The sequence below is a fragment of the Salvelinus namaycush genome, chromosome 3 (genome assembly GCF_016432855.1).
Source record: "Salvelinus namaycush isolate Seneca chromosome 3, SaNama_1.0, whole genome shotgun sequence".
Taxonomy (NCBI): Eukaryota; Metazoa; Chordata; class Actinopteri; order Salmoniformes; family Salmonidae; genus Salvelinus; species Salvelinus namaycush.
Genome location: NC_052309.1, coordinates 57,748,632 through 57,764,376, shown reverse-complemented (window position 1 = coordinate 57,764,376; position 15,745 = coordinate 57,748,632). Strand labels below are relative to the sequence as shown.

Sequence of the window (15,745 nt, the reverse complement as noted above, 5' to 3'; positions counted from 1 at the left end):
CACAGGGAGAGGGGGAGGCGGAGTGAGAAAGAGAAGAAAACAAAGGTGGAGGAGAGAGGGAGGAGCAGCAGAAGCGATAGCAGGAAGAGGAAGAAGAGACGATGGAGCACCCCGGAATCTTCAGCACGCCCCCGCTCACAAAACTCCTCAGTGCAGCAAACGCACGGGGGTCGCTCCTGGTCAAACACTTCAGAGGACCAACACAGAGAGAGAGATGGGGACAGAGACAGAGAGAATAACAGAGACCGGTACAGAGACCGAGATGGGGAACGAGATGGAGATCGAGACAAGGACAGAAAGAAAGATGACACCCGGAGAAGGGAGAGGGATGGAGACTCGAGCCGGATAAAGAGGGAAAGAGAGCGAGACGGCGTCCGCGAATCGACCAGCCGAGAAAGAGGCAGCGCCAAGAGGTCCAAAGGAAGCATAGAACGAAGGGACAGGGACAGGCCTCGGGACAGGGACAGGCCCCGGGACAGGGACAGGCCCCGGGACAGGGACAGGCCCCGGGACAGGGACAGAGAAAGGGACCGGGACAGAGAAAGGGACCGGGACAGAGAAAGGGACCGGGTCAGAGAAAGGGACCGGGTCAGAGAAGGGGACCGGGTCAGAGAAGGGGACCGGGACAGAGAAGGGGACAGGGAAAGACGTAGAGACGGTCGTCCCGTGGTGCCACCGTCCATCCAGGATCTCAATGGCTCTGACCTGTTCGCCATCAAGCGCACCATCACGGTCACCACGACCACCACCACCACTCTCCCCGGTTCCCCACCGCTGGCTCCGTCCTCCCCCCGCAGCCCCTCCCTGGGCTCGGACAAGCCCCACAAGAGGAAGAAGAAGAGGCGTCGGCGCTCGGACGAAGAGTTGGAAGACAGCATGGGCCGGCGTGGGAGCCGCTCCCTCTCGCCGCCGTCACATTACCATGGCTACGACTCGGACCACTTCTCAGACAAACTGGAGATAAACATGCACTCTCTGGACGGGGAGGCCCTGGACTCAGACTACCCCTCTATAGAAGACTCCCCACCCCCTCCCCAGCTTCTGGAACCCGCTGCCCCCAGCGCCAAACCCAAGACCGCCACCAAACCTGGACGCCACCACTTCAAGAAGAAATCCCGAACGGGCAAGAAAGCTGGTCAGTCCGAGTCCTCCTCGGTTCGACCGAAAGGCAAGGGGCTCTCCACCTCCTCACTCTCCCCAACCCAGGCCGGCCTAGCCACCCTCCCCTCGGCCAAGCGAGGGCGGAAGATTGGGAAGGAGAAAGAGCGTGGGGAAAAAGGGGGAAAGAAAGAGTCTGGTCGGTCTGGCAGGTCCAAGAAATTAAGCGGTGGTGGGAGGAAAGCCAAGCTGCAATCCAAAGTGTCAGTGCTCGTGCGTGAGGGCGTGAGCAGCACCACGGGGGGCCCGGTGGGCTCTGGGAAGCTGGGCATGGAGCTCCTCGGGGCAGGCGGGTCAGTAGGGGGCTCTGGGATGCCGGTGGTGGGAGGTTCCATTGCGGTGGTCTTTAGGAGGGACAATGAGAGCAGGTCTCCGTTCCTCAAGCCCTGCTCTGAGCCTCTATTGCTGAGTGGACGCAACAAGGACCTGGGGAAGGTGGGCAAACGCAGTTCCCTGGCCGCTCCCCCTTCCTCCTTGCTGGCCAATCCCACGGTGGCAACGCTGAAGTCCAAGAAGGCCAAGCCCAGCTCCACCACCTCCACTTCCTCCTCGGCGTCTTCGCCCTCATCGTCCCTGGCAACCAAGCGTAGGCGGCGGCTGGCCAAGAAGACGCGGGGAGAGAAAGGCTTAGCCGCTGTTTTGACGGACGTGGATGGCGCCATGGCCAACTGTAGCTCTGAGGGCGGCGGCTGGGGTGGGCCTTCCTCCGACATCCAATCAGGAGTCGGGACTAAACCCTCCAGTCCACACTCTGGTCCAGCCGGTCCAACCCCTTCCTCATCCTCTTCTTCATCATCCTCCTCTTCCACCAGTGTCCTCCCCCCGTCCTCCTCACCCCCCCACACTCCTCCGCCCTCCCTAACCACCTTGCGTGATGCTCGGGAGTCGTCTCCCGACTCGCAGACTGTGGACAGCAGCTGTAAGACCCCTGAGCCCTCCTTCCTACCCGAGGACTGCCCAGCTCAGACCCAGAGCACCCCCAACCTGCCCCCCTCCAGTCCCACGTCCGTACCCTCCTCCCAAGGGGGAGGCCTCTCACAGTACGGCCCCTCCAGCATGAAGCCCCTCCCTCTGGAAGAAGCCGCCAAATCCCTGGCCTCACCCCCTTGCTCCTCCTCATCTGGCTCTGCCCTCGCCTCTCTCTCCCTTCCTCCTTCCTCCACAGACCCCTCCTCCTCTTCCTCTTCTTCTGTTTCTTCATCCTCAGCCAACAAGCTGCCACCGCCTCCTCCTCCCCCTCCTGCTGTCCCTACCCTCCCCTGGAGTCTGCAGACAGGAGTGGACTGCACAGCCGGAGGAGTTTTAGCATGTAAGTCTCTGTCACGAGCATTCATTATAATAATGTCAACTAGTAGATTTTTGGTGGAGGGACATTACTTTATTTGTGTATTCCTGTTGCTTCTATGAAGTATATAATATCTATAAGGTTTTACTAACCCCTTGCTCTCTGTATTTCAGTGACAGCTCTGCTGTTTAAGATGGAAGAGGCCAATATCGCAAGTAGAGCCAAAGCCCAAGAGTTCATTCATGCTACAAGCCAGGTGTGTGTGTGTCTTTGAGTAATTATATTCCTTGTGTGTGTGTCATTCCAGGATTTTTCTTTATTTTTACTATTTTCTACATTGTAGAATAATAGTGAAGACATCAAAACTATGAAATGACACATGGAATCATGTAGTAACCAAAAAAGTGTGAAACAAATCAAAATATATTTTATATTTGAGATTCTGCAAAGTAGCCACCCTTTGCCTTAATGACAGCTTTGCACACTCTTGGCATTCTCTCAACCAGCTCCATGAGGTAGTCACTTGCAATGCATTTCAATTAATATGTGTGCCTTGTTAAAAGTTAATTTGTGGAATTTCTTTCCTTAATGCGTTTGAGCCAATCAATTGTCTTGTGACGAGGTAGGGGTGGTATACAGAAGATAGCCCTATTTGGTAACCTGCCTCTACCATCCGTTCTATTGGCCAACGTGACATCACTGGAGAATAAACTGGATGAGTTCTGTTCAAGACTATCCTACCAACGGGACATTAAAAACGGTAATATTGTATGTTTCACTGAGTCATGGCTGAAGGACGACACGGATAATAAACAGTTGGCTGGGTTTCCCGGGCATCGGCAGGACAGAACCGCTACGTCTGGTAAGACGAGGGGTGGTGGTATGTGTCTATTTGTCAATAACAGTTGGTGCGCGATGTCTAATATTAAAGCCTTGAGGTATTGCTCGCCTGAGGTAGAGTACCCCACGATAAGCTGTAGACAACACTATCTACCAAGTTTTCATCTATATTTTTCATAGCTGTCTATTTACCACAACAAACCCATGCTAGCACTATGACCACACTCAACAAGCTGTATAAGGCCATAAGCAAAGAAGAATATGCTCATCCAGAAGTAGCGCGCCTAGTGGCCGGGGACTTTAATGCAGGCAAATTTAAATCCATTTTCCGTTATTTCTACAAGCATGTCATATGTGCAACCAAAGGGGAAAAAACTCTAGACCACCTTTACTCCACACACAGAGACGCATACAAAGCTCTCCCTCGCCCTCCATTTTGCAAATCTGACCAATTATATCCTCCAGATTCCTGTTTACAAGCATAAACTAACGCAGGGATTATCAGTGACTCAATACTGAAGTGGTCAAATGATGTGGATGCTACGCTACAGGACTGTTCCAGGATTCATCCAATGGCATTGAGGAGTTTATCACATCAGTTACCGGCTTCATCAATAAGTACATCGACGATGTCGTCCCCACAGTGACCGTACTTACATAGCCCAACCAGAAGCCATGGATTACAGGCAACATCCGCACTGAGCTAAAGGCTAGAGCTGCCGCTTTCAAGGAGCGGGACACTAATCCAGATGCTTATAAGAACCACTATGCCCTCAGATTAACCATTAAACAGGCAAAGCATCAATGCAGGAACTAGGATTGAATCCTACTACGCCGGCTCTGACGCTTGTTGGACGTGGCAGTGCTTGCGAACTATTACGGAGTACAAAGGAAAACTCAGTCGAGAGCTGCCCAGTGAAACGAGCCTACCAGACGGGCTAAATGCCTTTTGATACTTGCTTTTGATACTTGGCACCTCGGGTGTATGCTTAGTCCCCTCTTGAATTCCCTGTTCACCAACGACTGTGTGGCCAAGCATGACTCCAACACCCACATTAAGTTTTCTGACGACACGTGGCAGGCCTTATTACCGACAACAATAAGACCGCCTATAGGGAGGAGGTTGGAGACCTGGAAGTGTGGTACTAGGACAACAACCTCTCCCTCAACGTGAGCAAGACAAAGGAGCTGATCGTGTACTACAGGAAAAGGAGGGCCGAACACGCCCCCATTCACATCGATGGGGCTGTAGTGGAACGGGTCGAGAGCTTCAAGTTCCTTGGTGTCTACATCACCAACAAACTATCATGGTCCAAACACACCAAGCGGGTCGTGAAGAGGGCACGACAACACCTTTTTCCCCTCAGGAGACTGAAAAGATTTGGCATGGGTCCCCAGATCCTCAAGGTTCTACAGCTGCACCATCGAGAGCATCCTGACCGGATGCATCACCGCCTGGTATGACAACTGTTTGGCACCCGACCGTAAGGCGCTACAGAGGGTAGTGCATACGGCCCAGTGCAGCTCTGGAGTCAAGCTTCCTGCCATCCAGGACCGCTATACTAGGCGGTGTCCGAGGAAGGCCCAAAAAATGGACAGACTCCAGTCACCCAAGTCATAGACTGTTCTCTCTGCTACCGCACGGCAAGTGGTACCGGAGCGCCAAGTCTAGGTCCAAAAGGCTCCTTAACAGCTTCTACCCCCAAGCCATAAGACTGCTGAACAATTAAATCAAATGGCCACCCGGACTGTTTACATTGACCCCCCCCCCCCACCTTTGTTTTTACACAACTGCTACTCGCTGTTTATTATCTATGCATAGCCACGTTACCCATACCGATATGTGCAAATTACCTTGACTAACCTGTATCCCTGCACATTGACTCGGTACTGGTACCCCTTGTATATAGCCTTGTTGTTGTTACTTTTTATATATATTTTTTACTTTTGTTTATTTAGTAAATATTTTCTCAACTCTATTTCTTGAAAGGCATTGTTGGTTAACTTCTCTGGGATAGGTGGGACGGTAGCGTCCCAAATTAGGAAAAATGTAGCGCGCCAAATTCAAATATATTACTATAAAAATCAATCTTTCATGAAATCACACATGAAAGACACCAAATTAAAGCTACACATGTTGTGAATCCAGCCAACATGTCTGATTTCAAAAAGGATTTACGGGGAAAGCACACCAAACAATTATGTTAGCTCAGTACATAGCCACAGAAAAACACAGCCATTTTCCCAGCAAAAGATAGTAGTCACAAAAAGCAGAAATAGAGATAAAATTAATCACTAACCTTTGATGATCTTCATCAGATGACACTCATAGGACATCATGTTACACACTACATTTATGTTTTGTTGGATAATGTGCATATTTATATCCACAAATCTCGGTTTACATTGGCGCCATGTTCAGAAATGCCTCCAAAATATCCGGAGTAATTGCAGAGAGCCACGTCAAATAACAGAAATACTCATCATAAACTTTGATGAAAGATACATGTTTTACACAGAATTAAAGATACACTTGTTCTTAATGCAACCGCTGTGTCAGATTTAAAAAAAAAACTTTACGTAAAAAGCACACCATGCAATAATCTGAGACGGCGCTCAGATTTAACAACATTTCTCCGCTATGTTGGAGTCAACAGAAATACGAAATTACATCATAAATATTCCCTTACCTTTGATTATGTTCATCAGAATGCACTGCCAGGAATCCTAGTTCCACAATAAATCGTTGTTTTGTTCGATAATGTCCATTACTTATGTCCAATTAGCTACTTTTGCTAGCATGTGTAGTACACGTGTCCAAACGCTCGCGCAGATATTACAAGTCGAATAAACTGGGCACACTTAGTAGAGAATCAATTTTCAGGATGTTGTTATCATATATATCCAATAACGTTCCAACCGGGGCATTCCTTCATGTCTGTAGAAGTTATGGAACGCAAGGCGATATCATGAGGAAAGCGCGTGACCAAGAACTGGCAATCTGCCAGACCAATGACTGAAACACCTCCCATCCGGCCCCACATCGCACTAGAGGCTTCATTCAGCGTTCTACAGACTGTTGACATCTAGTGGAAGGTGCAGGAAGTGCAAACAGATCCATATATTACAGGGAATTGAATAAGCGATGACTTTAACATCGACCAGTCTCAGAATTCTCACTTCCTGTTTGGATTTTTTCTCAGGTTTTTGCCTGCCATATGAGTTCTGTTATACTCACAGACATCATTCAAACAGTTTTAGAAACTTCAGAGTGTTTTCTGTCCAATAGTAATAATAATATGCATATATTAGCATCTGGGACAGAGTAGGAGGCAGTTCACTATGGGCACGCAATTCATCCAAAAGTGAAAATGCTGCCCCCTATATCAAAGAAGTTAAGGGCTTGTAAGTAAGAATTTTGCTGTAAGTTATACACCATTGTATTCGGCGGATGTGATAATTTAAGATTTTAATTTCAAGCAGATTTAAGTCAAAACTGTAACTAGGCCACTTGGGAACATTCAATGTTGTCTTGGTAAGCAATTCCAGTGTACATTTGGCCTGGTGTTTTAGATAATTGTCCTGCTGAAAGGTGAATGTCTCCAAGTGTCTGTTGGAATGCAGACTGAACCAGGTTGTCCTCTCGGATTTTGCCTGTGCTTAGCTCTATACAGTTTTTTTAATACTAGAAAAATCCCTGGTCCTTGCCGATGACCAGCATACCCATAACATGATGCAGCCACCACCATGCTTGAAAATATGAAGAGTGGTACTCAGTGATGTGGTGTTTGCACCAACATAAAGCTTTGTATTCAGGACAAAGTAAATTTCTTTGCCACATTGTTTGCAGTTTTACTTTAAATCAAATCCAATTCAAATCCAATTCATTGGTCACATACACGTGTTTAGCAGATGTTATTGTGGGTGTAGCGAAATTCTTGTGCTTCTAGCTCCGGCAGTGCAGTAATATCTAACACTTTCACAACATATTCCCAAATACATGTATCTAATAACGTAACAAATTGAACATAAACAAACAAAATGCAGCAGAGTTTCCTAAGAGCTAGTCGCAATGCTGCCATCTCCGTCGGTGCCATCATCTTGTTGCAAACAGGATGCATGTTTTGGAATATTTGTATTCTATACAGGCTTCCTTCTTCTCACTCTGTCATGTAGGTTAGTATTGTGATGTAACTTCAATGTTGTTGGTCCATCCTCAGTTTTCTCCTATCACAGCCTGTAACTGTTTTAAAGTCACCATTGGTTGGGCGCACCGGTCTAAGGCACTGCCTCGCAGTGCTAGAGGCGTCACTACATACTCAGTTTCAATCCCAGGCTGTATCACAACCGGCCATGATTGGGATTTACTTGGCTCATCACGCTCTAGCGACTCCTTGTGGCGGGCCGGGCGCCTGCAGACTGGGGGGAAAATAAAATTAATAAAAATCACCTTTGGCCTCCTTCCTCTACGGCAACTGAGTTAGGAAGGACTCCTGTATCTTTGTAGTGATTGGGTTTATTGATGCACCATTCAAAGTGTAATTAATAACTTAAACATGCTCAAAGGGATATTCAATGTCTGCATTTTCCCCTACCAATTACGTGCCCTTTGCGAGGCATTAGAAAACCTCCCTGGTGTTTGTGGTTGAATCTGTGTTTGAAATTCACTGCTCGACTGAGGGACCTTACAATTATCTGTATGTGTGGGTTACAGAGATGAGGTAGTCATTCAAAAAATTGCACACAGTGAGTCCATGCAGCTGATTATGTAACTTAAGGAAAAATGTTTGTCCTGAACTTGTTTACGCTTACCATAACAAAGAGGTTGAATACTTATTGACTAAAGACACTTCAGCCTTTAATTTCTAAAAACACAATTCCACTTTGATATTATTGGGGTATTGTGTGTAGGCCAGTGACACAAAGTCTCAATTAAATCCATTTTACATTAAGGCTCTAACACAACAAAAGGTGGAAAAAGTCAAGGGAGGTAAATACTTTCTGAAGACACTGTATACAGTTGAAGTTGGAAGTTTACATAAACCTCAGCCAAATGCATTTAAACTCAGTTTTTCACAATTCCTGACATTTAATCCTAGTAAATTTCCCTGTCTTAGGTCAGTTAGGATCACCACTTTATTTTAAGAATTTGAAATGTCAGAATAATAGAGTGATTTATTTCCGCTTTTATTTCTTTCATCACATTCCCAGTGAGTCAGAAGTTTACATACGCTCAATTAGTATTTGGTAGCATTGCCTTTAAATTGTTTAACTTGGGTCAAACGTTTCGGGTAGCCTTCCACAAGCTTCCCAAAATAAGTTGGATGAATTTTGGCCCATTCCTCCTGACGTAGCTGGTGTAACTGAGTCAGGTTTGTAGGCCTCCTTGCTCGCACACGCTTTTTCAGTTCTGCCCACACATTTTCTATAGGATTGAGGTCAGGGCTTTGTGATGGCCACTCCAATACCTTGACTTTGTTGTCCTTAAGCCATTTTGCCACAACTTTGGAAGTATGCTTGGGGTCATTGTCCATTTGGAAGACCCTTTATCTTCCTGACTGATGTCTTGAGATGTTGCTTCAATATATCCACATAATTTTCCTACCTCATGATGCCATCTATTTTGTGAAGTGCACCAGTCCCTCCTGCAGCAAAGCACCCCCACAACATGATGCTGCCACCCCGTGCTTTGCGGTTAGGATGGTGTTCTTAGGCCAGTTCTATTTTTGTTTCATCAGACTAGAGGACATTTCTCCAAAAAGTACGATCTTTGTCCCCTTGTGCAGTTGCAAACCGTAGTCTGGCTTTTTTATGGCGGTTTTGGAGCAGTGGCTTCTTCCTTGCTGAGCGGCCTTTCAGGTTATGTCGATATAGGACTCGTTTTACTGTGGATATAGATACTTTTGTACCTGTTTCCTCCAGCATCTTCACAAGGTGCTTTGCTGTTGTTCTGGGATTGATTTGCACTTTTCGCACCAAAGTACGTTCATGTCTAGGAGACAGAGCGCATCTCCTTCCTGAGCGGTATGACGGCTGTGTGGTCCCATGGTGTTTATACTTGCATACTATTGTTTGTACAGATGAACATGGTACCTTCAGGCGTTTGGAAATTGCTCCCAAGGATGAACCAGACTTGTGGAGGTCTACAATTATTGTGGAGGTCTTGGCTGATTTATTTAGATTTTCCCATGATGTCAAGCAAAGAGGCACTGAGTTTGAAGGTAGGGCTTGAAATACATCCATAGGTACACCTCCAATTGACTCAAATGATGTCAATTAGTCTATCAGAAGCTTCTAAAGCCATGACATTTTCTGGTATTTTACAAGCTGTTTAAAGGCTCGGTCAACTTAGTGTATGTAAACTTCTGACCCACTGGAATTGTGATACAGTGAATTATAAGTGAAATAATCTGTCTGTAAACAATTTTTGGAAAAATGACTTGTGTCATGCACAAAGTAGATGTCCTAACCGACTTGCCAAAACTACAGTTTGTTAACAAGAATTTTGTGGAGTGGTTGAAAAACAAGTTTTAATGACTCCAACCTAAGTGTATGTAAACTTCCGACTTCAACTGTACGTGTTACATATTTGTCTTGGATTGTTTTGAAGGTGTTCAATATCTGACCAAGCACTTCCGTTTCTCATCATATGTTCCGTCTCTCTCTCTCTCTTGCAGATTCTCTCCCAAACCAATCAGAACCATTCATCGCAGCATGCCCCTTCCTCTTCTTCCTCCTCCCAGGTTCCTCCCTCCGGCCCCACCCCTGCCCAGTTCATCCTGCACAGCTCTCTCCCAATGGTGGGCTGCACCAAAACCCCGCCCAACCACCTGCACCCTGGCATGTCTATGGGTGGCGGCTGTGCCCAGACCCCGCCCCCTCCCATGCCCTCTGGGTTCTCGGGAGGGTCCGGGGGCTCCAGTGATATAGGCTGGGACAACGAGAGCAAGGACCCTGACAAGGTAGCACCATTTGAAAAACATGTCTTTCTACCACTCCCATATCTTCCAATTACTGATGTGTGTGTGGAAAGGAAGGTCATCTGACTATCAGTACAGTACCTCATAGTGTTGTCACGATACCAGAATGTTGACTTCATTACCGATACCAGGTTTAGTATCACGATGCTCAATACCAAAACGGTTCCACGGCAAAAAAAAGGCATATTAGCCAAAGTCACCGAATGGCACTTTTTCCAGACAGATATACTCAGCTACTGCTCTGTTCAATCGTTGGGCATCTTTTGAGTTCAATATCATTACATTTGCATTTTTTTACTAACATTTTTCAGAGACAGCCATGTATGCATTAATTAATCAATTATACAATTATGCAATCAGTTTGACTTTGTTTTTACCAATCTAACTACATAATGGTAATAATTTATTTGAATGGTAAATCTCTGTTGGGTAAATCAATCTGTATAATATGGACAATACAGGTGTATGCATATTCAATAGGAGTGTGTGCATGCATTGAGTTATTGGGCTTGTTTTTGGGTGATTCCATGGGGCTACAGATGACAAATTGTATTCAACAACATTTGCGTAGAAGTAGCTTTTTCATAAAAATGTGGGTTGTCTCTAACGAGTAGCGATGTCATTCACGAGGCAGTCAGGACACCAAGGAACTTGGGTCAGTAGGTAGCCTAGTGGTTAGAGCTGGATCGAATCCCCGAACCCCCGAGCTGACAAGGTAAAAATCTGTCGTTCTGCCCCTGAACAAGGCAGTTAACCCACTGTTCCCCGGTAGGCCGTCATTGTAAATAAGAATTTGTTCCTAACTGATTTGCCTAGTTAAATGAAGGTTAAATAAAAAATATTTTCTTTTTTGCTGAGGCAATAGATCATCTTTTGGAGAGAGAGAGAGACCGAATAACTGAATCCATAAAGTTTTTATTGATAATCAGCTTTGAAATGAACATATTATGCCTTTTGTAGTTTGCATATCACAAACAAAGTCTCGGATAGTGAATTGATGTTAGCTTTAGCTATCACCTAGCAAGGAAAGTTAGCCTGGACACTCGGTATATTCTTCCATTGTAAAGGGTATCGACATTGTTTTGCGAACAGTAATTAACAGTTTCAACATCTACATGCTTTGTTGCATTATTCAAGTCTGTTAACTTCTGTTCGGCATGAGTGGGGAGCTAACATGATGTTGCCCAGACTACTAGTGCAGGCTAGAAATAAGAAACTGGAGCAGGCACTGTGCGCGCTATAATAAGGGGTAGGCTGCGCTGATGATAATGGCTTGATCCGTGAGGCACATTTGACAGAAGTACCGAAAGTAACATTCTACTGCAAAACAGTTTTGCATGTTCTGGTATCTAAAAAGTACTTACGTTTCGGTATACCGTTCAACACTAGTACTGCACCTCTTATTTTATTTTTCTCTCTCTCGCTCTCAGTATCTGAAGAAGCTCCACACTCAGGAGCGTGCGGTGGAGGAGGTGAAGCTGGCTATTAAGCCGTACTACCAGCGTAAAGACATTAACAAGGACGACTACAAGGACATCCTGAGGAAGGCAGTACACAAGGTAACCCAGCTCTCTAACCATAAACCTGCTTTAGCTGCATTACATTGTTATTACATGGTTTAAGGGCGCCGTTATTACGCGTCTGAGTGCGCCGTTATTACGCGTCTGAGTGCGCCGTTATTACGCGTCTGAGTGCGCCGTTATTACGAACGCTTTGTTCAGAGTTCTTTCCGTTGTTATTCGAGGGTGTAAAACACCTTATTCTATGACTTGATTAACAGTTGAATCAGGTGCATTAGTGCTGGGCTGGAACAAAAACGTCTGCTCTGCAATGGTCAGGCTTTTGGGTTTAGGCTGTAGCATCTCTCAGTAACGGAGTGTAGGTGCATTTTGTTCCATAGGAATAACAATTGCGGTTCAACCTGTTTGTGACTTGCACATTTAAAAAATATTGGCTCACACATTTAAAAGATTGGCATAATTACTAGACTGAGTGGTGTGGTGTCGATACAATTACTTTGACTTGTTTGTGAAGGTTTAAAGAATTTCCACAAACAGTTGTTGGAAGTAGACTTCATAAAGGCCAGAGGGTGTGTAGTATATTTATTAAGCAATACTGAGGGGGTGTGGTATATTGGCCAATACACTGAACAAAAATATAAACACAACATGTTAAGTGTTGGTTTCAGGAGCTGAAATAAAATATTAAAAAAAATAACATATGCACAAAAAGCTTATTTCTCTCAAATCTTGTGCACAAATGTGTGTACATCCCTGTTAGTGAGCATTTCTCCTTTGACAAGATAATCCATCCACCTGATAGGTGTGGCATATCAAGAAGCGTATTCAACAGCATGATCATTACACAGTTGCACCTTGTGCTGGGGGCAATAAAAAATCACTCTAAAATGTGCAGTTTTGTCACACCACACAATGCCACAGATGTCAAGTTTTGATGGAGCGTGCAATTGGCATGCTGACTGCAGGAATGTCCACCAGAGCTGTTTCCAGAGAATGTAATGTTCGTAAGCAACCTCCAATGCCGTTTTAGAGAATTTGACAGTATGTCTAACTGGCCTCACAACCGTAGACCATGTGTAACCACGCCAGCCCAGGCGGCTTCACGTGCGGGACCGTCTGAAACCAGCCACCCGGACAGCTGATGAAACTGAGTATGCACAACTGAAGAATTTCTTCAAACTATCAGAAACCGTCTCAGGGACGCTCATCTGTGTGCTCGCCGTCCTCACCGGGGTCTTGACCTGACTGCAGTTTGGTGTCGTAACTGACTTCAGTGGGCAAATGCTCTCCTTCGATGGCCACTGGCACACTAGAGAAGTGTGCTCTTCACGGATGAATACCGGTTTCAATTGTACTGGGCAGACGGCGTTGTGTGGGAGAGCTGTTTGCTGATGTCAACGTTGTGAACAGAGTGCCCGTGGTGGCAGTGGGGTTATAATATGGGGAGGCATAAGCTACGGACAAGTAACACGATTGCATTTTCTCGAAGGCAATTTGAATGCACAGAGATACCGTGACGAGATCCTGAGGCTCATTGTCGTGCTATTCATCCATCACCTTCAGCATTATAACGCACGGCCTCATGTCACAAGAATCTCTACACAATTCCTGGAAGCTGAAAATGTCCGTTCTTCTATGGCCTGCACACCCATGTCACCCGTTGAGCATGTTTGGGTTGCTCTGGATCAACGTTTACGACAGCGCGTTCCGGTTCCCGCCAATATCCAGTGACTTCGCACTGCCATTGAAGAGTGTGACAACTTTCCACAGGCCACAATCAACAGCCTGATCAACTCTATGCGAAGGAGATGTGTGGCGCTGCATGAGGCAGATGGTGGTCACACCAAATACTGACTGGTTTTCTGATCCACGCCCATTTTATTATATATATTTTTAAAAGTTATCTGTGACCCATAGATGCGTATCTGTATTCCCAGTCATGTGAAATCCATAGATTAGGGCGTACTTAATTGATTTCCTTATGAACTGTGACTCAGTAAAATCTTTGAAATGGTTGTATGTTGTGTTTTATGTTTTTGTTCAGTGTACCATGGCCAAGGGCTGTTCTTATGCACGACGCGGAGCTGTATATTGGCCATATACCACAAACCTCAGAGGTGCCATATTGCAATTATAAACTGGTTTCCAACATAAAAAGGAGTATTTTTGCGTCATACCCGTGGTATATTGTATAATATACACACGGCTGAAATGCTGTTTCAGCCAATCCGCATCCAGGACGCAAACTACCCGGTTTATAATGCAGAATATATTACTATGTTCCAGCAGTTACAATTGGAAGTTGTAATTACATTACGTTGTAAGTAATTACAGCCTAGTTAAACTGTAACTACACAGTAATTACGCTGTAACAGCCATTTGATATATAGTGTGTTTATGACTAATACCGACCTGTGTATGCTTCTCAGATCTGCCACAGTCGAACGGGAGAGATCAACCCGGTCAAGGTGAGCAACCTGGTCAAGCTTTATGTTCAGAGGTACAAGTACTTCAGGAAGCACGGTCGAAAGATGGACGAGGAAGAGAGGGAGGACAGAGAGATGGATTCCTCCTATTGATTGGACCAGGGGTCGCACTCCCCCTACTCCCATTGGTTCTGCCACCCAAGGACCAGCCCCGCACTCCTTGCACGTGACTGGGCCCAATGAGGCCGTAGAGTGACATTTTGTTTTATTCCCCTCCCTATTTGCTGTCCCAATGTAAACTTGTAACCCCCCCCCCCCCCCCCCCCTGTGTGTCTTGCTGTACAGAAATGTTGAGTAGATATCTGCGAAATATACACACGCAGTATATGATTTTTTTTTTTTAAGTACAATGTTGTGGGAGAGATGCGGAACACATGTATACACACTTACACATGCGCGTACACACATACTGTATATACTGTAAGTACACTACACTGACTCTCCTTTCTCTCTGTGTGGTATAAACCTGTCATGTCACAGGTGGTTGGTCTGTTGAATGGATGGATGGTTTAAATATAGAGATTTGACACGTGATATTCTGTCCCTGTCTTTTATTTGAAGTCTGTACTCTGAGGGGTGGTTTCCTGAGCACAGGAGGTTCGCTTTTAAATCCAGGACCAGGCTTAATCTGTGTCCGGGAAACCAACCCTGAAGGTGTGTGTACTCTGATCAGTGCTTCGGCAGAGGGAGAAATAAATGAAAGCAGGGTGTCACTGTCCTACAAGCTATGGATTTACAGGCGTGCAGCAGACCTGTCACTGACTGAGTGAACTGTTTGTGATGGATTCTTTATAAGGGCTGTTTCTGAACCAGGCTTAAATACTGTAGGTAATGTTCAAGTTATGTAAGAATGTAGACACTTTAGTTAAAAGAGCCACTTTGCAGCCTAAAGTAATTGCATGCATCTGTGTATCCCTTTCTGTCATACACACAGGCAGATCTAGGATCAGTTTTATCCGCCACACAATCCTTAGCCTACCCATTAAAGTAGGGAACTGCAAAACGTCGATTGGTTTTGAGATGCAATTTGACACTACTACTCTGTGGTTCGTCTTCATTGGTTTATATTAGTGTTAGAGTCAATTTTCTAGTACATTACCACGTGGTATCCGTCATTAAACGGACATCAAATGAAACATTGAAAGCATATGACTTGACATCAGAGCTGACGTTAAAAGCAACCATGAAAATTAAGTCTTCTGTGACTTGATGGGTTTACACATTGGAAGTTGAAGCTATGCGGTGAGTCAATGCATGTTGGGTGCCTGGGATGTGTGCACTGTATTGCATGTATCAACGCGCTTGTTCCTTCCATTGTCAGGTCTCCTGTAATCTCTGTTAGTGGGTGAACACTCCAGTCAGTTTATCTCTACAAGTGTTTGACAAGTCAGGCAGTCAGAATTGGAACCAATGGAATAGTCCCAAACGAGTTAACTCCAAGCAACATCAAGAGCACCTCAAAACTATGTAAGTATA

General features: G+C 45.6%; 1 protein-coding gene across 1 annotated transcript; it reads left to right on the top strand.

Moving 5' to 3' along the window:
* The first annotated feature begins 10 nt into the window (after window positions 1-10).
* LOC120033382 (splicing factor, arginine/serine-rich 19-like) lies at window positions 11-14,803 on the top strand. The gene is made up of 5 exons (XM_038979712.1): window positions 11-2,467; window positions 2,617-2,699; window positions 9,961-10,245; window positions 11,694-11,822; window positions 14,213-14,803. The coding sequence occupies exons 1-5, from the start codon at window positions 877-879 to the stop codon at window positions 14,360-14,362; spliced, it is 2,238 nt and encodes a 745-aa protein (XP_038835640.1). The 5' UTR covers window positions 11-876; the 3' UTR covers window positions 14,363-14,803.
* Window positions 14,804-15,745: the final 942 nt, after the last annotated feature.

What these genes read in the sequence shown, in the direction of transcription:
- LOC120033382 (XM_038979712.1), top strand. Translation starts at nt 877, where the DNA reads ATGGGCCGGCGTGGGAGCCGCTCCCTCTCGCCGCCGTCACATTACCAT. An exon ending in AGCCGGAGGAGTTTTAGCAT is followed by an intron (nt 2,468 to 2,616) that starts GTAAGTCTCTGT and finishes TCTGTATTTCAG; the next exon opens with TGACAGCTCTGCTGTTTAAG. An exon ending in TCATTCATGCTACAAGCCAG is followed by an intron (nt 2,700 to 9,960) that starts GTGTGTGTGTGT and finishes TCTCTCTTGCAG; the next exon opens with ATTCTCTCCCAAACCAATCA.